The sequence below is a fragment of the Anopheles arabiensis genome, chromosome 2 (genome assembly GCF_016920715.1).
Source record: "Anopheles arabiensis isolate DONGOLA chromosome 2, AaraD3, whole genome shotgun sequence".
Classification (NCBI taxonomy): Eukaryota; Metazoa; Arthropoda; class Insecta; order Diptera; family Culicidae; genus Anopheles; species Anopheles arabiensis.
In genome coordinates, this window is record NC_053517.1 from 78,724,491 (window position 1) to 78,752,282 (window position 27,792).

The 27,792-nt window shown below is 47.0% G+C and overlaps 5 protein-coding genes across 12 annotated transcripts in view; 1 reads left to right on the forward strand and 4 right to left on the reverse strand.

The window, feature by feature from the left end:
- Positions 1-336: 336 nt before the first annotated feature.
- LOC120902480 (ras-related protein Rac1) lies at positions 337-12,055 on the reverse strand. Of its 8 annotated transcripts, none has more exons than XM_040311261.1 (3): positions 11,798-12,055; positions 7,384-8,135; positions 337-1,143 (listed from the first exon to the last, which is right to left on the reverse strand). In XM_040311261.1, exons 2-3 carry the CDS (start codon positions 7,946-7,948, stop codon positions 1,112-1,114), a joined length of 597 nt encoding a protein of 198 aa, XP_040167195.1. In that variant the 5' UTR covers positions 7,949-8,135; positions 11,798-12,055; the 3' UTR covers positions 337-1,111. The 8 variants fall into 8 exon arrangements, with proteins under 8 accessions (XP_040167195.1, XP_040167239.1, XP_040167220.1 ...); XM_040311305.1 differs by having other exon boundaries at positions 11,770-12,055; XM_040311286.1 differs by having other exon boundaries at positions 11,766-12,055.
- Positions 12,056-12,605: 550 nt separating this feature from the next.
- Positions 12,606-16,249, forward strand: LOC120896309. Its single transcript, XM_040300316.1, has 3 exons — positions 12,606-13,755; positions 13,924-14,139; positions 14,223-16,249. The coding sequence occupies exons 1-3, from the start codon at positions 12,717-12,719 to the stop codon at positions 15,143-15,145; spliced, it is 2,178 nt and encodes a 725-aa protein (XP_040156250.1). The 5' UTR covers positions 12,606-12,716; the 3' UTR covers positions 15,146-16,249.
- Positions 16,250-16,688: 439 nt separating this feature from the next.
- LOC120903052 (tectonic) lies at positions 16,689-20,392 on the reverse strand. The gene is made up of 4 exons (XM_040312252.1): positions 19,927-20,392; positions 19,651-19,839; positions 19,422-19,581; positions 16,689-18,178 (listed from the first exon to the last, which is right to left on the reverse strand). Exons 1-4 carry the CDS (start codon positions 20,371-20,373, stop codon positions 16,803-16,805), a joined length of 2,172 nt encoding a protein of 723 aa, XP_040168186.1. The 5' UTR covers positions 20,374-20,392; the 3' UTR covers positions 16,689-16,802.
- LOC120903062 (B9 domain-containing protein 2) lies at positions 20,331-21,052 on the reverse strand. The gene has a single exon (XM_040312265.1). The coding sequence runs from the start codon at positions 20,885-20,887 to the stop codon at positions 20,354-20,356; it is 534 nt and encodes a 177-aa protein (XP_040168199.1). The 5' UTR covers positions 20,888-21,052; the 3' UTR covers positions 20,331-20,353.
- Positions 21,053-22,481: 1,429 nt separating this feature from the next.
- Positions 22,482-27,792, reverse strand: part of LOC120903065 (E3 ubiquitin-protein ligase CBL-B) — a 78,937-nt gene continuing 73,626 nt past the window's right edge. Inside the window, 2 exon segments of the mRNA XM_040312278.1 lie at positions 22,482-25,402; positions 25,404-26,566. Coding sequence (XP_040168212.1) covers positions 24,145-25,402; positions 25,404-26,566 — 2,421 coding nt within the window. The 3' untranslated portion in view covers positions 22,482-24,144.

Below are 27,792 nucleotides of genomic sequence, written 5' to 3' on the forward strand. Positions count from 1 at the left end.
CGTATCTCTCTCACTCTCTGTCCTACTCGAAAGGATGCTGTACTTGGGGGTGGTTTATCAGATGGTGGAGTTTTGCGAGCCTTTAAAATCTCTTCTCAAAAGCACACCTTTGGAAAGTGGTGTTTTTTTTTTAATGTGGGCAAACGACGCGTTCTCAATATTTTAAATTTATTTCAAATAATTTACCACAGTTTGGGAAAAAGGACCGTTTTTTATGTTTTATATTGATATCTCTAGAAGTTGTATTTGATTTTTGTGTTTTTGAATATATTTTAAAGATGCAATGATGCATTCTTTTTTTATTGAATTTGATTTAAGAAAAAAACGAATTTAAGAAAGATGGAAATATTATTAGTATAGTAAGTAGAGTAAAAAGGTATTACATTAAAAATTAAAGCATTTCGTTGTGTTAATTAGTGAATAAAATAAACAACACAGTTGAATTTCATCATACAACGAAATAGGGAAACCCATATGAAAATTCTGAAGAAAAACACAGTGGTAGCCTGTTGAATGATGCCTTGATTCATTTTTTAAAATAAAAATGTTGATTGAAATAGAGTAATTCGTTGTAGAAACACCTATACTCTTGCACAGATCGGCTCAGGGCCAATCTTGGTTTTAGTATGCTTTAGTGGTCTTTTAGCAAGCAATTACACTCGAGCTAAACATTAGATAAGAATGTAATAAATGTTATTGCTAAATATTACCCTAATAAACTTCCTAACAAAAATGCAACACGAATTAAATGCTTACTTATATTCACTGATACTGCTTAACATTCCGTTACTAATAAAACAAAGTAACACAGTCGAATGAATTAACTCCTACGGGCGCCTAGAGTGTTTAGCATATTACTTTTAGCCATTAAGATAGTAGAATGATTATTTAAATTTACGCAAAACGTGTTCAACAGTACAGCGGGCCCTAATTACGCCCTAGAAGTGCGAATGATGGCAACAGGTATAAATATTGCGTGATTGTATTGCTGGCCTGAAACTGAACGTAGTTGATGTTTTGCGTTGCACGTTAGCTCCCCCGAGCTGCCGATCGTTCGTCCCAGTTCCGCTTCCTTTCCTCTTCGGGGCACAGGCGTTGTAGCGCTCCGTCTTTAGTAGGAGAACAAACGCCACAACGGTTGGCCTGCACCGGTTGTTTCGTGAATGGTGTGTGGATGGATGGATGGTGAGCGTGGTGCGCCGCGTATTGGAGTGCGTGAGTCGAAAAGTAAAAGAAAGTAAAACATACGATTACTAGGCAGATCTGGTTCGGTCTTGCCGTATAGGTGGCGCGCATATTCCGTGGTGTTGTTACAAGTTACATTGTGACACACACACAACACACTGCAGGATTGGCTAGGAAGGAGTGGTGGAGTTGCACTTGGAGTTTTTGGAGCTGCAGTTTGTTTGCTCTACCGATCATCTTGATTCCTTCAACGAGCGCAACGAGTGCGAATGAGAAATGACACAGTGTTCGAAAGTCCATTTTAGCTGATGATGACGCATGAGAATGATGATGATGATGAACACGATGCCTATGATGGAAGGATGTTGATGATGAAGACGACAGTCGAATGAATCGCCGGGGATCGATTGGAAATGATCGTTTCTCCCGAACAGGGCTCGTTGTTGCGCATACACCATTCAAAGGACATTGTTTGCACTCCAATTCTGACCCAGGGCCTCCACAGTAACGTAAACAGAAACAGAAGCTGCAGGAAAAATAAAGAACAAAAACAAAAACAAGTAAACAGAGTAAAGTTAAATGTTTCTCTAATTTTCTCCCTACAAACGCAATGGTACACCAAGGGTAAAGTAAAGCCCCTCCTCTCTGATAGGGGGAAAACACGCGTGTTGGGGGCAGCAGCAAAAGGTTGACGTTTTGTTTTTAGTATTTTATCTCTGTTTTATTAATTACTCAATAATAATAATAATAATCATAATCATAATAATCCATTACTTATTAAAAAGTGTTATATCAATAAACCTTTTTTTTTGTTTTGCTTGTTTGTCGTCCTGCACACATTGCAGCAGAGCGGCACGTGGGGCCCTTTGCTTCTATTTGCCGTCGGCATCTCGTCCTATTTTCGTCTAGAGTTTTTTGTTTCTGTTCTGTTCTGATTGCAACAACGGTGTTAGTGTTAGTGTGTGTGTATGTGTTTGACCATTTTCCGTGATAGCGTTTTCTCTTTCTCTTTGTTTGATCTGTTTCTGAACTGTTTTACTTCTGTGTTGTGTTTTGCATATCATCTTTTCTTTTGGTTTTTTTTGTTATTAGAGTTTTGGGTAAAAGGGAGGGCACGGATTCAAGTAAAATCTCGGGGGTTCAAAGTTGCTGGGTTGCTAAATGTTTTAACATGTTTCTCTTTTCTTTAACGCTCCATTAAACCCCTGCTGCTGTTTGCTGCTAGCTTGATATAGAAGTGTTTTATGTTTTTTTTCTTTATCTCCCTTTTTTTGTTAAAACAACTCGTTCTGTGCTTTGAACACTATCTCACCTTCCACACACACACACATCATCGTTTGGAAATTTTGTATCTTTTTTTATCAATTGTTGTATAGAATCGCGTTCATGTATTTGTCCTCTCCTTTTGTTGTATATATACCTTTCCCTAACGTTGTCGTTTGAGGGACACACATTGTCGGTGTTGTGTTTTATTTCTTATTTCTTTTTCTTCTTGTGTGTGTGTGTATGTGTTTGTGTGTGTTTTTTTTTTTATTTGTATTAATCTACACTTTCCCATCTGTTAGTTTTTTGAAAACAAAAACGCAGGAAAAGCGCACGCCTATATATCTCAGCCTACCTAATATTAATGCATTACACTTTGTTATAAAGTTTTTCTTCTCTTCATCGATTCTCCCTCCTCCTTTTGCTTCTTCTACTTCTTCGGCACCATCCTTCTTCTCCTCCCCTTCACACGCTCGTCCTGATTAAGAGGATAGAGGAAGTTTGTTAGCTACAAATTTCACCATTCGCTTCAACATCTCCACTCGCAAAAGAGTGGATTTTCACGCTCCACTTCCACTTTTTTCACAGTAGAGTTTTACTTTTGCTTAATTTTTTTTAGGTTTTCACGTACGTATGTATGTGTGTATGTGTGTATGTGTGTGTGCGTGTTTTATGCTCACCTTTACAACTATTTGGTTACGGAGTACGGCTGTTCTTTCTTGGTATGGTTTTTGTTTGCTTATTACTGCTTCCATTCTAATTACTTCCGCCTTACGTGTTAGAGCAGGTTTGTGTGCTTTGCTCCCTTTTTTTGCTTTGTTCTCGGTAACGAAAAACTGGGCTACACACACACACACACACCCGCACACATACACACGCACGCGTACATACACATAGCGATTACAAAAAGCGCATTCGCAGCAGAGACAACAAAACATCTATACACTCTTTTACACAGACGGAGAAGAGAGAAAAAAGTGATAAAACAGAAGAATAATGACAAGATTTTTGTGTGTATTTGGGGGTGTACTGGCAGGGCGAAGGGCGCGCGCACACACACACACGCACACCCGATTTGGCTGTTCTATGTGTTTTCCTTCGCAAGATGAAGGAGAGGAAGCAACTGAATATATGTATGGATGGATGTGCCATCTTCAGGGTAAATGGTTTGCCTTCGCCCCTAAAAACTTAAAGCAGAGCGATGTACAGAGAGTGTAAATGATTGTTCTGTGATTACAGTGAAACATTGGCTTTACACACAAACACACTCACACACACACATACACACGCACATTATCGACTACAATCACCGTTTGCGTTGAAATCTGCGTACGATTTAAGAGCGCGAAACGGTAAGAGCAGCATGACAAGGGCCTGGCAGCATAAACGATATGAACCACAGATAAACGGTGGAAGCATAAACAATAATTGCATACAAAAGGATGCATCCAGCACAACGGAGCTTTTGAGTAAGCTTGTTGTAGAGCTGCTGCAGGCGGCATTCTTCCCCTTTGCTTCGTGTGATTCGATTTGCGTATGATTTGCAACTCTCCTAAGCCATTATTTCTAAAGAACAATCACCACGCATACATACATACATACATACATACATACACATACATACAGACACGCACGCCGCACGCACGCATGCACGGAAATGTGATCCCTTGCTACTGTTTTGTCTCCTCCTGGCGTGTCCCTCTTGCTCGGCCAATTTGAACCAAGTGATCTCGATTCTCGATTTTTTTTTGTGTATTCGTTTTACACATACACACACACACACCTATCTTACATAGTTTTGTTTGATTTTAGGTTTGTTTCTGTACCGCCACTTCTCGCTCTCCTTCGCTTGTATATATGCATTTTGCTTTTTTTTTGTTTGTTTTGTTTGCTTTGCTTTGTTGGTTTTACTTGCCGTTCTTTAATCGTAATTGTAACGGGCATGGATGTGTTTGGGGGAGGACTGCGGCGCACAGGATGCTCTCAGTTGAACTAAAATCTAACACCGGCTCCAACACACGAGGGCAAACGGTCCCACCTATTTTGCAACTACAGCAGCCTTCTCTCCCCGATATTCCTAGTCTTCTTCTACTTCTTCTACTGTTCCTATGCTCCACACCACGACCTTAACAACCTTTCTTCTCCCAGCATTTGCGGTGAGTTCTCCCTTTAGCAATTGTTTTCTGCATGTTATCAATATGAGGCGTAATTTTTTTTAAAGATCACGAAAATCATCAAACATCCGACAAGTATGGTAGAAATGCATTCTTCTTTCATTAATGTATTTAAAGAAATAATATAAAAAATACATCAAAATTTTGGAACATAATGTGCTTCCATTAGAGCTCGAAAGGCATTAAATCATAATGAGCAGCATGCAAGGAACATGCTTCAATTAAAATCAGTTCTAAAATCTTCTGTATATCAACTCTCATTATGCATCCTAATGTTTAGAATATCAATGTGAAGTAATACCAAAAATAATCATAATAATATTCAACACAAACTTGCGCAAGCCAAGCCTTGCGTATAAAACAAGAAGTGAATAGCCGCAAAAGATGCCTACCATCCATATCGTCCTACTGCTGTTGTAGCTCATACTTACGAAGTTTAAAGCAAACGAACAAAATAAAAAATTGAAAGCAAACTTCCATCGTTCACTATCGTCTTCCAATTTAGCCCTTTGCCAAACTTTAACATCCACTCCACATTTTGGCTTTACTGGCTCCGGTCTTATTGAGTTTGTGTGTGTTTGTTCCACCATTAAACTATTTCTGTTTTAGATTGATTTGGTGAGTTTTGGTTCTGAAAAGAAAAAGAGAGAAAACAGCTATATAAGAAACAGTGCTAAGATGGTTATCTTTCATATTATTGTTTTAAATTTTACGGTTTAAAAGCATTCGAAGAGTTATTTTCTATATTTCAAGAAAGGCTTTAGATAAAAAGAGTAAGCAGAAGAATTGTTATCTTAATTCAGAGTTTGCTGAAAACAAAACAATAATAAAAAACTTCTCTCCGAGATTCGAAAAACCAAGAAAGAATGGGATAACGCGGACAAACTTGCACACAGCAAGATAAAACGAACTTGCACTGTCCAAAAAGGAAAAAATGATAAAAAGATAAGGAAAAAGATATCGCGCGCGTAGCACTCGATAATAGCAAAACAGAAGTCACACAAACGCGCGGGGATCGACCGGATGACTAACGCACACCCGCGCTCCGAATCCATTGGCCCGGAACGCAAACCCTCTCCCTTTAGCAGTTCTCAGAAAGCAACAAAAAAAAAAAGCCCTCGGAAGTTTATCGCGAGCATTCAATCACTTTCCCGACCATCCAGTGTGCAAGCAAAAACAAAGAGAAAGCCCACAACACCACCACCAACTGTCCAACTGGCGGAGATCCGTCTGCGTGTCGGACGATCTAAGGCACAACAACGGCAAAACAGACGCAGTTAAAGACAAGCATAACTCCCCGTATGCGTTTCGTGAGTTTTCCCCCATTAGTTTCCACTGGGTTGCTGATGATGCGACTTCCAACCATCATCATCTCTATCGTTTGCATGGGGTGGGTTAGCTGTGTACAGATTAGCGACGCGAATGATGCACCACACCGCGCACTGACCCAGATTGGGCTGTGGAATGATGATTGAATGTGCGTGTGCGTGCACAGGCAAAAACTGGCCCCCTTTTTCAAGCGGTTAATAGAAACCAATCTTCATTAGGTTTAACAATTTAAAGTAGAAAGCAATAAGTTAAGCGCACGGCGGCTAAAAAGGTGAGACATTGGGAGAAAAGTTTTAATTACCTTTTACGCTAAACCAACCAGGCGGCGTGCCTTCTCCGTGCGTCCGGGTGAAGTGTTTTGCCGATAGTTTGAGGATGATATTTGCTGGAACACCTCCCCCGTCCTGCTGGTCATGTCCACTGCTCAGCCGTTGCATTCGGCACAGGACACACACGCGAATGGTGCATTGTTTTCGGCTTCAGGCTTCACATGTTCATGCTTTGTTGCGTAAATACCGTTCCATTCTCGGTCACATTTCTTCGCAAAACAAATATGCAAAACCACCTTCCGTAAGGCAGATTGGGATTCCATGCTTAGTTTCACGCTTCTTTTGCTGTCCTTGCTACAGATCTACGTAATTCCTACTCTTCCTTCCTCTAAAACTGGCATTTACGACAATAGATGGGGGAAAAACGCAATAAAACACACAAACTGAAAAGGATGCGCCGAAGGCCGCACGCACACACACATACCGCCGGGGAACCGGTGGCGCCAAGCCATTGTGAATGAACGTTAATATGAACATGACCGTGGGGAATTGATGAGTGAATGATGGCTGAGATGGAAGTGGGGCGGTTCATGAATGCATTCTACCGTCTGTCGTACAATGTGTTCCAATTGATTTTTTTCTCACTTTTGTTCCAATCTGCCAATCGGTGTTGATGCTCTTCTAATCACATCAAAACGCGACCAGGAGAGCTTTTTAATTTTTGTACTCGATTTTCGTGTTGCGCCTCAGAGGAATTTGCTTGCTAATATATTGATTTGCAGTCGTTGCGTTTCTGCGCTCTTTCATCACGCGTGCGTGTCGTTTGTTTTGATTTACTCTTATTTGAATATAATCGGCCTAATTCGGGTCATTTTTCTAACAGGAGAAGTAGGTTGGAGAAGTGTTGGTGGGAACCAGGAACCAGGATGAAGGCGCCATTTTGGGGATAAACCAATCCGCTTCCCCTTGCATTGACACAACCTCCAATGCACCCCCGTCCATACCGAGGGGCGCGTAAGGGGAACGAGAAGAAGAGCTAGGCAAAAGCGCGATTGTATTGTGTTTGTTGTTTTGTTTCTTGTTTCTGTGTTTTCATGTATGTGTATGTGTTGGGTGTGTTTTTTAAAAAGAAAATAAAGCGAACAATTTTTAGAGGATGTTACACTTGGGTTTCTTCTTCGGCGGAATCATCGGACAGAGCACCGCCCGGATCGCTTCGTCGAACACCGTCTTGAGGCCCTTCTGCGTCAGCGCCGAACACTCGAGGTACTTGACCGCACCGATCTCCTTGGCCATGGCCAGCCCCTGCGGGTACGTGATCGGCGACAGCTTCTTGTCCCGCAGCTTGTCCACCGTGTTCTTGTCATCCCGCAGATCGAGCTTCGTCCCGACCAGTATGATCGGTATGTTCGGACAGTGGTGGCGCACCTCCGGGTACCATTTCGCCCGCACGTTCTCGAACGAGGCCGGATTGACGAGCGAGAAGCATATGAGAAACACGTCCGTCTGCGGGTAGGACAGGGGCCGCAGCCGATCGTAATCCTCCTGCCCGGCCGTATCCCACAGCCCGAGGTTGATCGGTTTGCCGTCGACCATCACGTTCGCGGAGTAGTTGTCGAACACGGTCGGGATGTACTCGCCCGGGAACGCGTTCGTTGTGTAGCTGATCAGCAGGCACGTCTTACCGACGGCACCGTCACCGACGACGACACATTTGATCGCTTGCATGTTGCTGCTGCTGCCGGGTCTGTGTCGGGCTCAGGGCTGACGAACGGGGTGCGGCGGTGGTGGTGGTGGCGGCCGGGTGCGCTGGTGGTTCTGTTTTTCACGTGCGTGCCACGTGGTTGGGTGAAAGTGTTGTTACGCTTTTCTTTTGGCTTTGCGGCTCGCTTCCGCGATCGATCACATGCAGCGCCTAAAATGGACGGTTGGAAAATGAAACTTTAGTTTAAATGGTTGAATTATTTTGAAGAGGACGGTTTATAAATGTGTTAATAATATTCGAGCGTGCACGCGGGATCCGGGACAATCAGTAGAATTTCTATCTGAATGATAAGCTTGCCTAGAATAATTTCCACAATATTACAACACACTGGCCACAATATTCCACGACAAATGGGCTGTTTTCTGCAGATCCAAGGTTTCGAAATTAGATAATCTTTCTTTTTTTTCGCGTTCATCACAGAGTCCATCAATTTCAAAGCAACGTTCGCGCACCATATTGCCACAGCCATTTTCGCTGATATCACTATCGACAAGTCCGATAAGAAAGGCAACCAACTAGGCACAACAAAGCTTTGCGATAGCAGAGAGAAAACACCCGAAGCTTGATTGTCCTATCCCCAACTGTTCCCCCTCATTAGGTAATGGCACTTGTGCATTTCGTAAACCTTTGTAAAGCTTCATTTTCTTTTGTATAAGTCCACCACTTTTGGAAATTTTCTGCCCAACACGCGGCTTTTCACACATACTCCTTTTGGGTTTCAATTTTTCGCACAATCGCCCCAAAAATAGAGCACAACACACCAACGATCGGGGACGGGGGGTGTATAAACAACACACATCTAGTAACCGACGCATGGGTCAAAGTAAACACACGCCCGTCACTGGAAATAGGGAAAAGTGAATGTGAACGAATGGTAAAAAGCCTTATTTTTCATTCTTTCCCAGGAAAATTTTAACACGACCTCAAAAAAAAAAAAAAAAGAAACTCCCCACTATCATTTTCCTCTTCGCAGAAATTTGACTCACCTTCCGGCTGACATTTACTTTACCGTGGTACCCGTACGAGCACACCAGTTCATTGATAAAGCGCACCAGGCTATGCGTAATCGGGCCCCGGCGGAGCAGACAAGGAAGCACGCGCATGGCAGTATCTTTCTGTCCATGGGAACCCAACGAGCCATCGGGTGAGATTGATCAATTGATGAAAATTAGTGCCACTTTCACCCGCAGTGCACGGCCCGCACCCAAGGAGAGTGTGAACTTCCTCCTGAGGCGTTGCTGTTATTTTCCGGTCACAAAAGGGCATTTATAAATGCCGGTGGTGGCAGTGGGGTGCTGGTGGCTAAGCTGTTCCCCGCTTGCTCTATTATCAAGACCCTCGGACCCGATCAATGACCGGGCTGGCAGCAAATAATCCTTTTTACACCAGCCAATTTGCCTGCGTCTCGTCCATGTAACTCGCTCAAAATCGAATTTATTCAACCGTATGGTGATGATGAATCATAATTATTGGCCTCGCCATGTCGTTCCAGCCCAGGGGGGATGGTGGGGAGAGGTGGGATAATGGTGCTTTGCTGTCGATGTTTTCCTCGTTTCCTTCCTCTCCGCCGCGATGACACATACACACACGGAAAGCGCATTTTATGGTTCCGCATAATCAGATCGTTAAAGGTTCGTTTGAGGCAGGCCAGCGTAACGTCGTATGGCAACGAAGGAGGAGCAGGAGTGATTTCCGAGGGACGTCTGCGCTTTGCCTCCGCTCAGCTTTCTCCTGCTCTTCTCTGCTCCGGTGCGCGTTCGCGGGTTCGGCGTGCAATACGCAATCCCACCACACAATGCGCGCCCGTATTGCGCACATGACCATCGCGCGCATTCAAATTCAAAGCTGGCTGGCCTCAACTCCAAACGACTTGGATCGGGTCGGTCGGTCACACACACAATGTTTTGCAGCAGTGGTTGCGCTTCGATCAACACCCCCGTTTTGCACCCGCCCTTGCAGTGTATGTCTGTGTGTGTGTGTGCGTGTTGTTGTGACAGCAACAAGGCAAGAGGTGCATAAAACAACGACTAGCAACACTGCAAACAAATTGCAGAAAGAAGGTTCATTCGAATCGAGCAATTGCATTTTTCCTGCTTCCGATCGTTTCCTTTTTTTGCCACCGCACTCCAACACTCCCCACACCAAACGATGACCCTTTTACCACCCGCTCGCGTCGGATGGGGAGGAGGGTGTTGTAATGCTGACTCAACCCCAAGAGCATCGACGTCATCGATCGAAATACACACACCGCGGCACCAACCACGGGATAGAGAAGAAAGATCCACACAACCACACACACACAAAAGAGAGAAAAGCGCCTACTTTGACGTCTATACGAATGATCACGGATGGAGGAAGGGACCCAACCTCCCCCCTTCCACCGCTTTGGTGTGTTTTTCTTTCCCTACTGCCTTGGCACATCGGCACCACATTTGGGCGGCTTGTTTGGAAGAACCTTGCCACACAAGAAACACACACACACACACGGGCACTTTCGTTGGCAATTTTCCGACCAACATCAACATCACCCAGAATCGCTCGAGCAGAATGGGGTGGGGTGAAAACGGGCGGCGTGTGTGTCAGATGGGCCGCCTATCTCGGTGGGCGATTCAACCCGGGGAGCGGCCCGTATTGCAGGTGACACTGGTGCTCCTCCTCGCTCCCTTCTCCCCCTGCTCTGTCTTCTCCCTTTTGCTCTCCAACTACACACACGCATCATCGACCGAGATCATTCCATCCGAGAGTTGGTGGTGCTGGCTGAATAAAGAATAAAAAAAACAACATACACTGACAGTTGCCGTCGCCCTTGCCAACCACCACCACTATGAGCGGTACACCACCCAGTCCAAAAATATGGGCGTGTGGGAAAGGAAGGGCTTGAGAGCGTCGGGGAGACCTTGAGCGACCGGAACTGGATGCGTGGGATTGAGCAGGAGGTCGGTCCCCGGGGGGTCGAGCTGCTATACGGAACCAATTTGGAGGACGACGCGTCAGAATCGGGATCATTTACGATCGGACAATGGGATGGGTCGGGATTTTAGGAATGGCCGTAGGATGCCGAACAGAAAAACAAAAGCAAAAAATCCCAAATCCGCAAATTACTTTGACGGTTTCCGTTTTTCACTGCATATGGCACTGTTTCTTTTTTCTCAGACCACCATTGGCCGTCACCAGTCAATCCGAGAGAGCCAAAGTAAGCCGTGGAATGGTCGCGGGGAGACGGCGGTTACGTTGTTTCACTTTTGGGTGCCCCCCTGCACCTGCACCGACCGCTTTTAACCCCTTCACAGCCCGACCAACCACACGCACTCCGTTGGTATTGTACCTTCCTCACTGTTTCTTTACCCTCTTCGCTCTTCGCACCCCTCTTCTGTCACGATGGAAAACTCACTTTTCTTCCCCCTCCCCCACACACACAGACACAATCCTTCCTGCCTACCCTGCTAAGTGGCGTTGACGGTGGATTGGCAAAGAAACTTAACCACACTTCCTTCCTACGGTTTGCTGCGATTTCTATTACTTTCCGCTTAATCACGATTAGGGCCGACTTTACGGGTGTTTTTTCTTCTTCTTTGCCGTTTTTTTTTATGCCCGCAGTGTGTGCTCTACTAGGGAGGGTTGGATGACACGGGGGCAAAAGAAATATGCACATACGCACACACACACATACACACAGGGGTTGGTTTGGTGGCGGCGCGTTATCTATTCGCTGCACACATACACCAGATTTACACACACACACACACACATATATACACAGCAATATTCTAGCAGACGCACATACACACAGCTACACCCATACGGAGACGCACCTCGTTGATAATTTGCTGCTGCTGCTGCTGCTGCTGCTGTTGCCGCTGGTGGTAAATTTAATCCCCCGGTCGCTACCGATTTCGTTCACTACTCGCTCGCTCGCTAAACACCCGCTTGGCTGCTGCCTCTAGTTGCTGCGGGCCACAGAGGAATTCCACAGAGGCACACACAAACTCTGGTGGAAGTGTACGTTTGATAGCCGTTTTTTTCCTCTTCGCACTCTCGACCAATCATCCAGCCACACTGTGTGGGATGGGCCGACAGTGGACATGACAGACGACAACCGGTTGACGCCAGGGTTTGGCGAGTTGAATAAAATAGAATTCAAAAACTGAATTTTACAGCAAATTTGAGTGGTTTAAAATTGAGAAAAAATCAAAATTAATTGTCATGCATTTATTTCGAAGCTAAAACGAGATTTTAGTCAACATTTTGTACTCGGCGATATATTTTGATCGTTTTCACCGTGTGTGTCCCACTGTACGAGCAAACGAACACACCATTGTTTGCTTGAAAGAGAAACCTGCTTTATAATTTTCTTGTACCGAGTTTACACGCTGAAGCAGCGTGTACACGTTGCACAGCACGTCGTAATTTTTGAAAATGTTCAACGAATTTGTGGTTTTTGCTTTATTTATGCAAAACAATAGGCACTGTTTGGTAAATGTGTAACAAATGAATTAACAACCCGAATACAATCCCACGTGCATAAATGTATGTAGTTTCTTGAAACAGGCTCGGATACTTGCCGTTTTCCATCGAAGCTTCACCAGCACCTGCAGCAGCAACGGCAGCATAAAATGACAACATAAACAAAGTGATTCGCTTGGGTGGAGGCGGGAAACATTGTTGTTATTTCGGCCCGCTAATAAACCGCTTGCTTTCGGTTTTTAGGGAAAGCGAAAAGCAGGAAAAACCATGAGCAAATTACGCTCATGCTGTGTGCCGTGCTGTAACGAAGAAAAGTTTTCCCTCGTCCACAAGTTCCCGTCGGACAACGAGCGGGCGGAACAGTGGCGCCGGGTGCTGGCCATCGATGACTTTGTCGGTCTGTCGATCGACGTCATCCGGAAGCGGTTCTTCATCTGCACGCGCCACTTTCGCGATTCCGACTACAAAAACGAAGCGTCCCGCAGCCTCAACATTACGGCGGTGCCGTCCATTAATCTGGTCACGCTGAATGATCCGGAAGGTTTGAACCGTGATCCACCGCCACTGAACCGGCCCGGAACGATGCTTCCCGTTGGGCAGGGCTTGGCGGAGCCGAAAGACGGACAGGAAAGTGGTCGGCAAGAGCAGACGGCCAATACATCCTCCGTGAGCCTCGGATTGAACGCTTACGTCGAAGAATCCTGCCCCGAAGTGTCCCAGTTCGCGACGACGTACGGGGATGACATAGAGTTCATCAACGTTCCGTCGAGCTATGCATTCCGAAAGCCTTCCCAAGGATCGCCCTCTACTGTTTCGTTGAAACGAGCCTTCCCCAAACCAATTCCCAGTCCGGGTACGCTCAATACCATCAGCCTCATAGAGCCGAGAGTGAAAGTACCCCCGACGCGGGCGAACAACGTGCTGCGGCGAACGATCGTTACGAAACCGGCGTACAGTAATATCGTCCCCCTGGATGTACCCCCCGATGGAGCCCCGCTGGTGCTGAGACGGATCAAGGGGCCAGTGCCGATGGTGGAGCGTAAAAAATGTACCAGCACGATGACGCAAACGGATGATACGGCGGTGGAGGAACCTGCTGATAAGCCACCGGGTCAGACGGTGGACGAGCAGGACGATAAGGATGTGAAGGCAAACCAGCCCGCCACGAAGGTGCTGGCCCTGCTCGAGTGTACGCCGGAGAATTTGCAACGGTTACAGCGCAAGCTGGAGGCGGAAGGTGGCGCGTTGTGCCTTGACGAGCGCTTGCTACGACTGGATGACGACGACGAAGCGGAGCGCGATAAAGGTTAGTGGGCCCGGACTTTGGCCGCATTGAAAAAGGGTCGATTGCTTATCAGAGGAAGCGAGAGGACGAGCAATTGCAATCGTCACGCGTGCGCTGATTTCGTAATTTTAAATTGATTCAACGAGCTTTCCGGTGTTGTTATTTGCAGCGATGCAGTCGAACAAGCAGGACGGAACGGCGGACCCGACCCGTTTCTGACCGTGTGGACCGACCCGAAGGAGGGCGAGTCTATATCGGTTAGCTACGTTTGGTTGCGCGATCACTGCCAGTGCGAGGAGTGCTACAATGTGGCCACATTCCAACGGTCCACCTCGATCCTCGATTTGCCGCTGGACATACAGCCGGCGTTGTGTGATGTGACCGATAGTAAAATCGAAATCGTCTGTAAGTATCCCGGTGCCATTGACCCGCAACAGTGCGCATATCCACTTGCATGCCTCATTCTCCTCTCCCTCCCATCACAACAGGGCAGGATGGCCATATATCGTCGTACCAACTGCGCCAGGTGGTGGACAATCACGTGGACAACTACCGCAAACGGTTGGAAGAGCGGCGCGCCCAGCTCGTCCTGTGGGATCGCGCACTGATCGCCGCAGCGGAACATCCGCCCAGCTACGCCCGCGTCACGCTAAACGATCTGCTGTGCGAGGACAGCGTGATGCGGCAGGTTGTGGGCAGCTTGATCACGTACGGCTTTGCCTTCATCACCAAAGTGCCACCGAACCAGCAAAGCACGGAGATGGCGGTGAAGCGCATCTTTCCCGTGCAGCGCACCCTGTTCGGTGACATGTGGACGTTCAGCGAGAGCAAGATGGACCACAGCGACACGGCGTACACGAACGGCTTCCTGGGGCCGCACACGGACAACACGTACTTTAGCGATGCGGCCGGGCTGCAGGTGCTGCACTGCATCCAGTTTAACGGGCGCGGCGGCGAGACGCTGCTCGTCGATGGATACGCGGCGGCGGACCGGTTGCGCGAAAGCGATCCCGCCGCGTACGACCGGCTGTGCGAGTATCCGCTCGAGGCGGAGTACATTGAGGAGGATAAGCACCATCGGTACGTGGCGCCAGTTATTAAGCGCCATCGTGTGCTGACCGGTGCGGTCGAGCAGATACGCTTTAACCCGTACGATCGGGCACCGATGCGCACGCTGGCGGCGGCCGAGGTGCCCCAGTTCTATGCCGACTATCGCAAGCTGGCGGAGGAGCTGTACCGCGAGGAGGTGCAGTGGAAGTTTCAACTCACGCCCGGCACGGTGCTAATCTTTGACAATTGGCGCGTGCTGCACGGCCGGATGGCTTACAGTGGGAAGCGGGTGATGACCGGATGCTATGTGGCGAGGACGGAATATCAGAGCGTGGCGCGCACGATGGGGCTGATCGAGTGAGCTGTTTGGCAGCATAATTGGAAAGGGGTTTTTTCATGATTGTGATTTAGCGTTATGAATGCAATGAACCAGAAATGCAATAGAAATCGTTGTATGTCGGTTCGGTTCGGCGAAAACGCAAATTTAGAGGCGTTAGTATGCCTATGCCAAACTGTGGCAGACGTTGCTCTTTACGTTCTGCTTCAAACGCGTCAGTATAGTCTCAAACGTCAACTTAAAGCGTTTGCAAAACCCGATTAAAATTGCACTGGATGCGCCTTTCCTATTCGAAACAGCTGAACAACATACAGTGACGGCACCCTGAAGTCGGACACCTAATTTTTCGTACGCATTACCTCAGATATGTGCTAGCTTTGGAGCTTGCTGGACAGTTACTTAAACCTCCTATCGGAATATCGCCTTCGATATGGTTAGTGTTTCACAATGTTGTTGCAAAAATCAGGCCAATATCTAAAAAACAAATGCGAGTATGGCCATTTTGCCTTATATGGTTGAATGTTTTGGTAGAGATATACCTCAACTTAGGTTATCTGGTACGCACATGACGTATCAATACAACCTTTTTACTAGCACTAATGAATAATAACTATAATTATTCAATATCAGCATCATACTGGCCAATCTGGACAAGTATTTGGCAGTATTTTGCTAATGTATGGAGTCTGTTGCACTGTTCAATTCAGTGGATTTTATGAATTTTACCCACTTTTTGACATTTTTCGTAAAAGTAAAGAGTATCCCAATCGATGTGTGATGAACGTGGTATAAGGAATACACCAGGAAGCGTCATAGTTTGAAGATTGGTGAAAAGTAGCTTCACTTTAGGGTGGTGTCACCTGTATAGGTGCTTGGTTTTTAGCCTTTCGATAGAGCAACTTACTTTATATAAAACGAAAAGGCACACAGTATGGATCCAATCTCAACAATAGTACGGTAATCAAAAGAAAGGGCAGATTTTTATAAAGCAGAGTTTTTAATTCATAATTAATTTGGTTGACAGTAGTCGTTCGAACTGGATCGTTTGCTCACGGTTTAGATTTTGATATATTTTATTTTTAAATTGTCTTATTTGTTGTATGATAGAAAAATATATTAAAATACATAGAGCGCGAGAGAAATAGGAGGAAAGGTGTTCAGGCCAGCTTCGAAATCCATGACAGAGAGATAGATATAGACTAGGGACTAGGTTATTGCCCACCAGCATGTTGGCTGCAATCCGTTTAGGTTACGATCCTAACAGCAAACTACTAGCGACGAATGGAATGGTTAATTTGCTTTAAATTATGCAAATGGTTGATTAATTTACACTTTCGACACGACAAGCAAGTAGGCTCTTAGAATGGTTTATAGTAGATACAAATGGAAGATGTTTAGAGTATATATAAAACAAGTAGCACCTACGAATAGGTTCTGCTAGCATTTTCTGTAAATAAAGGAAAGCAAAAAATCAATAAAAAGATAAAAATATTTGAAATATTTTCGTATTCAAAACAGACTATTTTGTTAGATAGAATAATGCCAAAAGACATTTTTGGATTCGGCATTTCCTTTATTTAAATAAGATCTCTGCTTCTTTCCACTCATCAACCACTGCACAAGATGGTTCATATTTTATCGTTTTAAATTACTCACTGGAACTCACCTCCCTTCCCCTCCGTTACCTTAACACAAAGAATGTAAAAACCACGCCAAACACGAGCAAACCTTTACCGAACCCTACAACCCCGAACGACGCGGACGACGAGGACGACGTTAGGTCGAAAAACTGTACCTGCAGGAAGATCGGCACCCGGATCTCTTCCTCCAACCGGAAGCGCAGATTTACCCGCGGTCCAAACACAATCTCCGCATCGTGCGCCACCGCCTGATGGCGTACGTCCCGCACGCGGGTCCGTGCGTAGTAGAACCGATAGTTTACGCTGATAAGCATGTTGGTGCAGGTGAAGTAGCTATCGGTGGTGTTGTCGGTGGTGCTGCCTGCCGACGCCTGTTCCGAACCGGGTTCGGCATCGGCCACAACGTTCGTGGAACGCACTCGCACCCAGTCGGTGGAACGGTTCCGCGGGTTGCCGTACTTGGAGAGGTACAGGTTCAACTTATCGTATCCTTCGCCCTTGGTGGGATACAGCTCCGGATAAACTCCATTCAGCAGCTGGTCGTACAAACCGACCTGAAGGGTTTGGCAAAATTTGGTGAAATTTTGGCCCGCCGTTTGATTGACCAGCTCCGGTGGGATGTAGTTGCAGCGGTGAAACGAATCCGTACCAAAGTTGATCGTTCCGTGGCAGTTCTCGGTCAGTGTGCAACGATTTGCTCGGCTGATTGGGAGACGCAACCGGAAGGACGTGTCCGGTAGGCGTGTTTCGTTCGTAAAATACGCCAGCATACGGTTGCTGGGTGAGCTTTCCTCGGGAGGTGATCCTTCCTGTGGGGTTGTTCTGTTTGCAGGAAACTCCCGATGAGACACGATCAACGGTTTGCCGGTGAGATATCCAATGTTGCCACTAACAGTGCGAGTCAACTTCGGCTTCGATGGAGGAGTTGGGACGATAAATCGTACAGTGATACGCTGCCATACGGATTCCATCCAAAGGTCGTCTTCGTCAGCGCTTCTTTCACACAGTAGCTTCAGCTGTACGTTGAACAGGTTTGTATAGTTGTGAATAAAAGTAATCTCAAGCTCAAGGCATGTGCTATCAGGGAATTCCTCCAGCAGCAACTCTTCCACTGACGATGTGCTGTTGGTGACATTCGAACTCTGCGTGCAGTTCCAACCGTGCGGGGAGTTGTGATAGCAAATCGACACGGTAGCATTCAGGCAGTCCCCATCCTCCACACAGTAGTGCTCCATAACGGTGGACTTTTTGGGCGTCTGGAAGAAGCGGGCCGATGAAGATGCGTGTCGTAGAAAGGCCCGATTGAAGTCACTCAGCTCGTCCACGGTTTGGCGCCGGCAGAGGTTGGTACGATCGCGGAGGAAGCGCACGGGTTGCTCAAGTTGACACGAACTGCCGGTGAGTGAGTAAGGAATGGCTGCAAATGAAACGATTGTACAAAGTTCAACATCATTTTGGATGCTATGTCACCTTTTAAAACATTCTTCCTGATTATTCAGGATCGACTACTCCCTCAGAAGCAAAACTATAAATATATCAAAGAGGATTCCGTAATGGTACATCAAACGACCAGATCTTCACCATACGGCAGATCCTGAAGAAGATGGAAAATACAGATGGGCTTGCCTGTCTTCTATTCAACCTGGCTTTAGAGAAGGCTATCCGTGACGTAAAGGTGTAGACTTCGGGAACCATTTTCTATAAGTCAAACCAAATCCTGGCACACGCTGATGACGTAGACAACATTGGTCTGCGGAACTCCTATGTAGCTAAAGCTTACCAAAGAATCGAGAAGGCGGTATAGAACTTCAGATTACAGATAAACGAGGCATATGCCCCACAGATGGTGGCAACACCAGAAGGCCTACTAACAAATCCAGTTCTATGCAGAAATGATATACGGGGAACGCACTTTTGAAGTCGTCGAAGAATTTAAAATCTCAGTTCAGCTCCGACAATAGCATAGAAACTGAGCTACCTGAGCAAGGATGCTAGTATTGATAACTAAGCTGTAGTATTGATAACTAAGCCTCTGAGACATCGATATTGCTCAAATTTGGCGAAATCCTCTTAGCCACGATCGAGATGAGGATCTTCGAGATGAGGATGTTCAGAAGGATCTTTGGTCCCGTATATTTCTATTTGGCATAACGTCCTATGCTTGCATACCGGCCTATACAGGCTTTCGAGATTTAATTCATTACCACACGTAAGCCGGATAAACAATCCTTGCTACGGGGGGACGGTCCATTCTGGTCTTGAGCCCATACCCATGACGGGCATGTTATTGAGTCGTTCGAGTTGACGATTGTACCACGGGACCGCCCCCGTATGTTAGGAATGTTAATTGAGTAGCCGATACAATGACGAGCTATTCGAGATGAACTGCGATCTTACGGTCGATCCACTTGAACTGGTAGTTTCAGGATGTGGAGGCAAGAGGGCGTGTAGCCAGCCGCACTTAAGATTCATGTTTCATCAATTTCTATAGAAGTTCACCAATAACTCTGAGTATAAACTTACACGCACTATACAAATATCCATAGAGGTTCATGAAACTTTTCTTCAATATTAAGAATTTATGAGATTCACGAATTTTTAGAGACCCGATTCGTGATTCTTCACTGAGTGATCTTAATGAAAGAGTCATTAATACATACCAAATGGTTGCACCAGCTCGCTTGTTTCGTTGTAGAAGTAGATCACATCATCCACATGATAGTGGTTAGGGCGTACCGCTTCTTCCGACGAACCATCCAAGGGAAACACTTCCTTCCACTTGTAACGAGTAGCGGCGGGAAGTCTTGCTGCGTTGTAGAACTGGAATTGTAATAGAATCATGTTAAGATTACAGCTCCCATCTTCAGACACAAAATGGTCGATTCTTACACTTTCATCCCCTTCCTCGTAGACGGGCTCAACGAGACAGAACAGTCCACCCTGTACCCGGCACGATTGCAATCCCTCGCCATGATGGTACTCGTCCGTGTGCAGTAGCTCCTGGTCGCAGTCAAAAGTACGCAAAATGGCCGCACTGCAATCGATATCGCAACAGCAGTTAATGTCACAAACGTTAATCTGTGAGGGAAGGTAGAAATAAAAGGAGATTCATATTAGTTTATTTATACTATTAGTATATATTTTGCTATAAAGAGTACTACTCACCGTCAAGTCACATCGGCAGTAATATCCTTTCGGGACCAGTTTTGCCGCACGTCCTGCTGGAAACGATGGATGGGCAACATCCGTTGGATCTACAGTAGGTGTTGCAGTCGTAGCTGTTCCAGCTGCGGTGCTCTCCACAGTAACGGTCTGTTCCGAGGCAGTTGTTTTGCTGGTAGTCTGAGCAGCAGTACTGCTGCTTGTAGTTCCTTCCGTCGTAGAGATCGTAGTAGACATTTCCGTGGTCGCTTCTCCCATCGGTGTAGTGGAACTACTCACATTCCCACTCGCATCAGTCGCGTTCTTTACATTTATCTTCGCCACATCAATCTTCACAAAGAGTTGAACGTTCCGTTCGCCTCCCTCAACAACGCCGCAAGCCACCACTAGCAGCACCAACGACCAGCAAAGCGCGACGACCCTCTTCCCCTCAACGCAGCTCAACGCCATATTCGGCAAAGTTTTTAAATATCAGCATCAACTCCAGCTCCACCGTGCCGGCCGTCTTCGTCAGCAGCTTGTACCGCTCGATCCCGCTGAACGCGATGTCGCTCTTCGCCAGCGAGAACCCACCGGTGTGAAACTTTTCCCGCACCGTGTCGGCTACCCGGGCCGACGACACCTTCCACGTGGCGATTCGCACCCGATGCTGCCCGGGACTCGCCGGCACAAAGGCAAACCCGTACCCGACCGGCCAGTACTGCTGCAGTGCGTTCACCGCGTACACCTCCACGTGCAGGCGGGGCCAACCCTGGAGACCGCGCGTCACCAGGTGCAGATCGATCGGTGTGCCGAACTCGGACCGCTGCTCGATCCGTGCCGTACTGCAGCAGGACTGCCCCTCGGTGTGGCCCTCGACCGCCTTCCAGTGCGATCCGTACTGGATGCTCCAACGGCAGAACAGGTTCGGTTCCTCAAAGTCCAACGCCGTCTGCAGTTCACCGATGATGTGCAGTTCCGCCATCTAGGCGTACATACTTCCGTGCAGTGGCACAACTAGATGGAAAAACAGCTAGGTAACACTACACGCAAGAGAAGCTTCGCTTAGAATGTTTGCCTTTGCACACGTTGCTAGGCAGTGGGAAGACACAACAAAGTCGAGTGTCGCCATGGAAACCCGTTTTAGATCCTAACGTCCGGGACGCCAAGAATTGGATAAACACAACAACAACAAAAAAACAACAACAGTTCCATTTCTTATATGCTCTGGTTTGAGATACATATACATATATTTTGTTCCAGTTCCTTCAGTTCGCATCTCCACTCCCCCTTCCCCATCCCTCCCACACTTTACTCCCACCTTTGCTTTGGTAGCGTAAATGGCCGATTGCATTGCGAAATTCCTCCGTTTTCTCACACTCCTACTACGGCTACGATCTATCTGATCTTTTTCCCTCCTTCTTTTAATTTCTATTTCACAGTTTTGTTTAACCATAATTATTACGAGTGTAAATGTGTGTAAATGTTTGCGACAGCGAAGAAGAGGATCATGTAAGTTTTACATATTTTTCGTTTCATCCTTCATACTATTATTGTGGTTCATATTTTGTAGCAAAACTCTTGTTAATTCCTTGCCACGTTGCTAATGGACATGCTGGTGTGTGTTTGTGTGTGATTTGCCATCTATTTTTATCGTATTTCTTATCTGTTTAAAATTGTTACAAATCGTGTGCAAAGAACTGTCTCTGTAACGTTGTGCAGCATTGTATGGTTCCTGTAGCAGGGTTAATTCCTGTTGTTTTTTGCAGATATCCGTTTTCGACAGTGAGTTCAGTAATAATGGTACCGCAAACACACACACACACGCGCACATCCACATTCTGCATTTAGAGCATGAAGTGTAGCAGCAAAATTGGACCAGAAGTAAAAAAAAATTCGACTAAAATGTGAACCTGCTAATGGTTTGTTTTAAGTTTATCTGTTTTTTTCTTCTCATTCGTATTTGCTGAATCTACTGCTCCATCTTCCTTTTTTCCTGTTTTTTCATGTTTCTTTTCTGTTTTTTGTTTGTTTGTTCAACTTCAAATGGTTGGCATTAGTATTATGTTTTAGCTTTGAAGAATGTTTATAAAAATATATATATGTACTCGTGATGTTTCTTATTTGCTCGTTGAATTCTGTTTGCTGTTTATTTTTAGTTTTGGTATCGGCTTAAAATGTGTTTTTATTTTTTGTTTTTCTGCAATTTGTTTGTTTTTTTCGCATCTTACTCAGCGCACAGAAAAAAGAAGCATATATTTGTTTGTTTGTTTGTTTGTTTGTTGACTTATTACTGTTAGTGTATTATTTATCCGTTTTTGCGCCTCTTATCATGTTCACACTCATACACAGTTGATTTTATACAGTTTGTTGATTGCAATTATGAATCTTCATTCTAGTATTTTGCTTCTTTGCTTTGTTGCCCTTTTTGTCGTTTTGCCGTTTCATTCTTTGCTTTTCTTTCACGAGTTCTATCTGTTGCTTTCCTTTCCAGCATTCCTTTTCGAGCGTTTCTCGTTTCGTTTGCTCTAATCTATTCCTTTTGCTACCTTATGTACAATGATGTTTCTATATCTTACTGTTATACATGTGCTCATTGTGCTATATAATGTTTTTTTTGTTTAGTGGGAACAATGTCTGGATGTGGGATAATTTTATAATGAACTCCGCCCCCCCCCTCCCCTCCTCCCCATATATATTTCCTAACTGGAATAGGCTGTGCCATTCCATTGGGATGAGTATTATTAACGTTAGCGTGATTCGTGATAAGTGTGATTGCGATGCGCCTGCTTAAATTTAACGCCGAAAAAAGAAGGGGGGGGGGGGGGAGGGGGTTCTTGGAGAAGAAAAGGGGAGAAGAACTATACTTATCGAAAACTTTTACATGGCAAGCGAACGTTTAATTTGAATTGCTATTGCTTAAAGCTTCCCAATCAGTCAAAAAGTTGTCGGGGAGGGAGCGCAGGGGTGAAAGATTGGTTTCGTTTCGATTGTGTGCGAAATAGTGTGTGCCGCTGCGGTAACGGGATTAATACACACACACATACACACACTTTTTTCTTCTAAAACTGCTTTACAATTGTTCAATTCAATTAGTAATCGCGTTTTATATGCGTCCAGTACTGTACAGTATGCGGCCAAACGTATGCAGTTGCATTTAATTCAACTCACAGCATCAGAAAAAGCCTCTCCCTCCGCGATCGTGTTGTTTCAAATCTCTTTCGTTCGTGTGCTTGTTTTGTAGCATTTGTGTCTTAATGTTATTTTTGTTTAAATATACATTACATTAGAACTGTTGTCTACTAACTCGCTTGTTTTTGAGTGTAAAGATAAATTAAAATGTTTTCTAATATCATAGCAACGTACGAAAGCTTGTACATTATGATCGGGTTGAGAAATGTGCTCCCTCTCTTCCTGTACGCCATTCAGATTCGCTTTGGGATTCCTTCCGCTTCACAATTCGTCACGTGCGAAAGGTGACAGTAAACAGATGACTAGTGGAGATTACTATGTACCCATCCATATCGACTATGGATGCATGCTTCTAAATCAAACGAAAACCTGCGCCTCGCGTTTTTGCTACTTTTGGCACCGCCGTCTTCCGTCTACAGTACCGTTGCTAATACGTTCCCCGATATCCTTTTCTCATCGACATACATACTTCGTTTTGTGCGCATCAGTTTGCATCTACGACACCGCCGGAATGTTTGCGCACGCACACGCACACCCTACCTACACATAGAGGGACAGAGAAATAGTCCAGAACTACTACTGCTAAAAACTAAAAACCAGAGAGCTCTACAATCGATGTACAAAGGGGGAAATCCCCTCTCGACCTGTCTCATGTGTCTATCTAAAGGTAAGAACGTAAACACTAAACCGTCCGTCTGCTCGCTCGAGAGCTAAGGAACTAAAATAAAGCTTCCATTTGATGAAAGGATAATACACTCCTTACGCTAAACTCACACTCGAACACACACACACACACGCGCGTATAATTGTTCTGAAGCGTTCTGATAGCGCTCCTTTTAACGGAAAATTGAAAATTCTAGCACACTCCACGCTCACACATGACTTCAAACGCTGTATCATTAATCTTAATACGATACACGCTAGCTATGTACACACACGAATCGTGTCTTTGAACCTACCTGTTACATGTATGACACTGTCTTCCCTTTCACAAAATCCTAATCCACCTAGCTAGAGAGCCTGCTATAACCTGCCCTTCTTCTTCCCTGCTCAACCGCCACCGCTCTTGCTGACAAACTCGTGCAGTATGTCGCACGCCATCTCGATGTTGTTGCGCGAGATGCCGAGCGCCGTGATGACGTTCTCCTTCGAGTAGCCCTCCTGCATGAGCCGCGCGATGTACTCGAGGTTGATGTTCTCGTACGGCACGTTCGGGTTGTTGTTGTTGTTGAGGGCCGAGCTGAGGGATGGGGGTCCACCGCCCGCTGCACTAAAACTTGCCAAATGGTTATTGTTGCTGCTGCTGCTGCTACTACTACTGTTGTTACCACCACCGCCGCCGGCATGCCGCTGACTCGGGCAGTCCTTTACCGGCCCGCTGGAGGCGAGATTAACGTTCTCGTACAGCAGCGGATGCCCAGCGGAGGGCGTACCGGATCGTCCTCCTCCACCGGCAGCGGATGCGGCCAGCTGCGACGAGGTGATCGATTTCGACGGCGGATGCGGCAGGATCTTCGCCCCGACCGCTGCACTGTTGGCCGGTAGCGACTGGTGCCGCTGGTGATTGTTCGAGGCGCCGGCCGCAGACGACGAACCCGGTGCGGCCGGTGCGGCAGCAGGCTGGGTGAACTGGGTGCGCGGCTGGGGCTGCGGTTGCCGCTGCGGCGTTGGCTGCGGTTGTGCCGGGGCCGGTTTGTACTGGAGCGAGGGTGTTGTTGTGCTGCCGGTGGCTGACTCCAGGCTGCCACCGGTCGTCTGCTCGCCGCTGATCGTCGTCTGCACCGTGACGAACCCGTTCAGGCTGGTGGTGCTGACCGAGGCGCTCGTCGGCTTGAACTGGTACACGTTGTTGGGCGTCAGGGCGGCGGTCAGTATCAAGCTTTGGTCCGCCTTTTCGTCCACCTTCAGTATGATCGGGTGGCGCGCCTCCGGTGGCCGCGTATCGATAATGCCGACGATCGTTTCCGCCGGCCCGACGATCACCTTGTCTGTGGCGGTGTCGCCCGCCGCGAAAGGGTCGCCACTCGCCGATGAAGGTTGTTGCTGGTGCTGGTGCTGCTGCTGCTGCTGGGAGCTCGAACAGGGACACGTCGCCGTGTGATGCTCCTGCGATGTTACCGCGATGTTCTGGTGCTTGGGAACGGGCGGTGGCGCTGGTGGATGTGGCGACGCGGCCAACGATGGCAGATTCTCCGAGCTGCGGCTGAGATGCAGCGCACCGGCCGTATGGTTGGCCAGATTGCCCATCGAGGACGCCCCATTGATCTGGCCCGGCGTTCGGGGCGCGCTCGGTTGCAGATGCTGCAGACCGGACGAAGGCGGTGCTCCACTCACACGATTGCTCCCGCTGCTGCAGCCGGCCAGCTTCTGCTGCCGCTGGTCCGATGCGGCCGATGCCGCCAGAATGCCGGGCGACGATTTGCGCGGCGGCAGCGGGGAGCGGTGTCGTTGTGCACTGCCGGTAGCCGTGCTGGTAGATCGACTCCATCGAGCCGCCCTGGCAGCTCGTCTCGCTCGACAGTGCCTTGTTCAGCGCCTTCAGGATCAGGTAGCTGCTCGGGGAGTTGCCGGAGACGGCGGCACCGCCCACCGGCGCACTCAACCGGTTGGTTGGTGGCTGATGCTGCTGCTGCTGGTGGGAGGAGGACGACGAACCGGTACAGGCGGCACTTCCGCCACCCTGCGGTAGAAGGGAAGAGGAGGAAGATTTGTTACACTTCACCAGATGACCGGTAGGGGTGGTGGTGGTGGTGGTAGGGTTGGCGGTGCTGCCCGTGCCACAGCTACTGAGCGAGATGTTGGTGTGCGTCGCCAGGGCCCCATTGACCGTGTGCGAGACGGTGGCGGCGGCAAGCGGCGGTGCCGAGGCGGCCACTGCCGCAGCGATGGCCGCCGGGGTGCTGAGCGCGGGATGGGAAGCGACCGTCGATGCCGCTGCACCGGACGCGCACGAGGAGGAGCTGGTGGTGGATGAGGAAGAGGACGTGGAAGAGGTAGAGGAAGAGGATGAAGATGTTGAGGAGGACGAGGAGGAGGAGGAGGAGGAGGAGGAAGAGGACGTAGTGGTGGATGATGGGGAGGATGAGGAGGGTGGGTGTGATCCGGGACAGGCGTTGCAGGAGGCCGCCACCGGTGCCGATGCCACCAAGTTCCCGCTGCTGTTGCTGGTGGTGGTGGTGCCGGTGGGTGGAAGCGGCGACTGGACCGACATTCCGACGAGCAGCATCGAGGAGGGGCCGACGCCTCCCGCCGCGTATATGTCACTGCCGGACAGGACCGGCGCCGAGGGAGCCTGCGAGGTCGGTGGACACGACGAAGGTGGCTGCTGTTGTTGTTGTTGTTGTTGGTGCTGCTGCTGGCGCCGGGGCAGACGGGGCGATGAGTGCGGGCTTTGCTTGTCGTTGTTGTTACGTGCCAGCGTCATGCTGTTGCTCAGCGCGTGCAGTGATGAGGTGGCAATATTGAAATCGTCCTGTTTGCGCCATGACCAAGGTTATTACAATCCCGTGCCGACCAACCGGAAAAAGCCAATTCCATACACACACACATACATACACACACGTACAAGGTGGGAGCGTGTCGCGAAGATTTTTTTTGTATTTGCGATACGCCACGCCAACACAGCCACACGCACGCACGCATCAAAGTAAGCCGCGAGTTTGGGAAAATTAAGGAAAGTGTGTTGAGCAGCGAGGAAAGATAGAAAGAGAGAGAGAGAGAGAGAGAGAGACAGAAAGAAAGAAAGAGAGAGAGAGAGAGAGAGAGAGAGAAACCAGAGAAGGAAAAATTATTTAGTTTTTCCAGTTGTTGTTTGTTAGATATTTACCATAATTCGATTCGAACGATTCGATCGATACACACATTACACCACAAAGTTGGAAGGAGTGAAATATTAGCGAGAACGGATTATAGAAAGAAATAGGAGCATGCATTTAATTATATTAAGTTAAAGTTAATAGGAAATCAATGATTAATTACTATGTTTGTAAATTCCATGCAAAAATATTAATTGTTAAGTGATACAAAAACACACATATTTAGTAGAAACCATTTTACAATAAGGGATTTGAAATAAAGACAATTTTTTATCAAATTTTACTATACTTATAGAATATTGTTCGAGTAGAAAACCCGGAACGAAAAGATAAACAAGACAAAAAGCAATTAAATTACACAGCAAACGAAACAGACGACGAACCCAAATTAAAATGAATGTTCGACTGATTCCGTCTGGCAGCGAACGATTGAAAGCTGACAAAAGGCTTCAATTTTCCACTTTAATGACTATTTTTCACCGGCTTCCATTCAGCATTGCATCTATCCGGCATCGCATAGCTATCCACACAAACACACATACACCATCATGGTGTGTTGACAAGTGGTTTTGTAGGCTAATCCCACACGGCTTCCTTTGTTACGAGCGATGCAATATTAATTGCATATTCAAGTCAAACCGTGGTGGTCAGCCACACCACGGCGCGAATGGTTTAATTTCAACATCAATAAACATTTTAAATAATTCCACCCACCAATACCCATACACACACGCACAAACAGATTGATGGAGAAATTCGCCTCTAGCGAGAGAGAAAAAAACAAATTTCCAATTTTCAATCATATCGCATTTCCATATTTCATTACTCCTCTTCGTTCCGGGGCGCAGAAGGGGGTTTTCATAAACCATGCGGAAACGTGAAC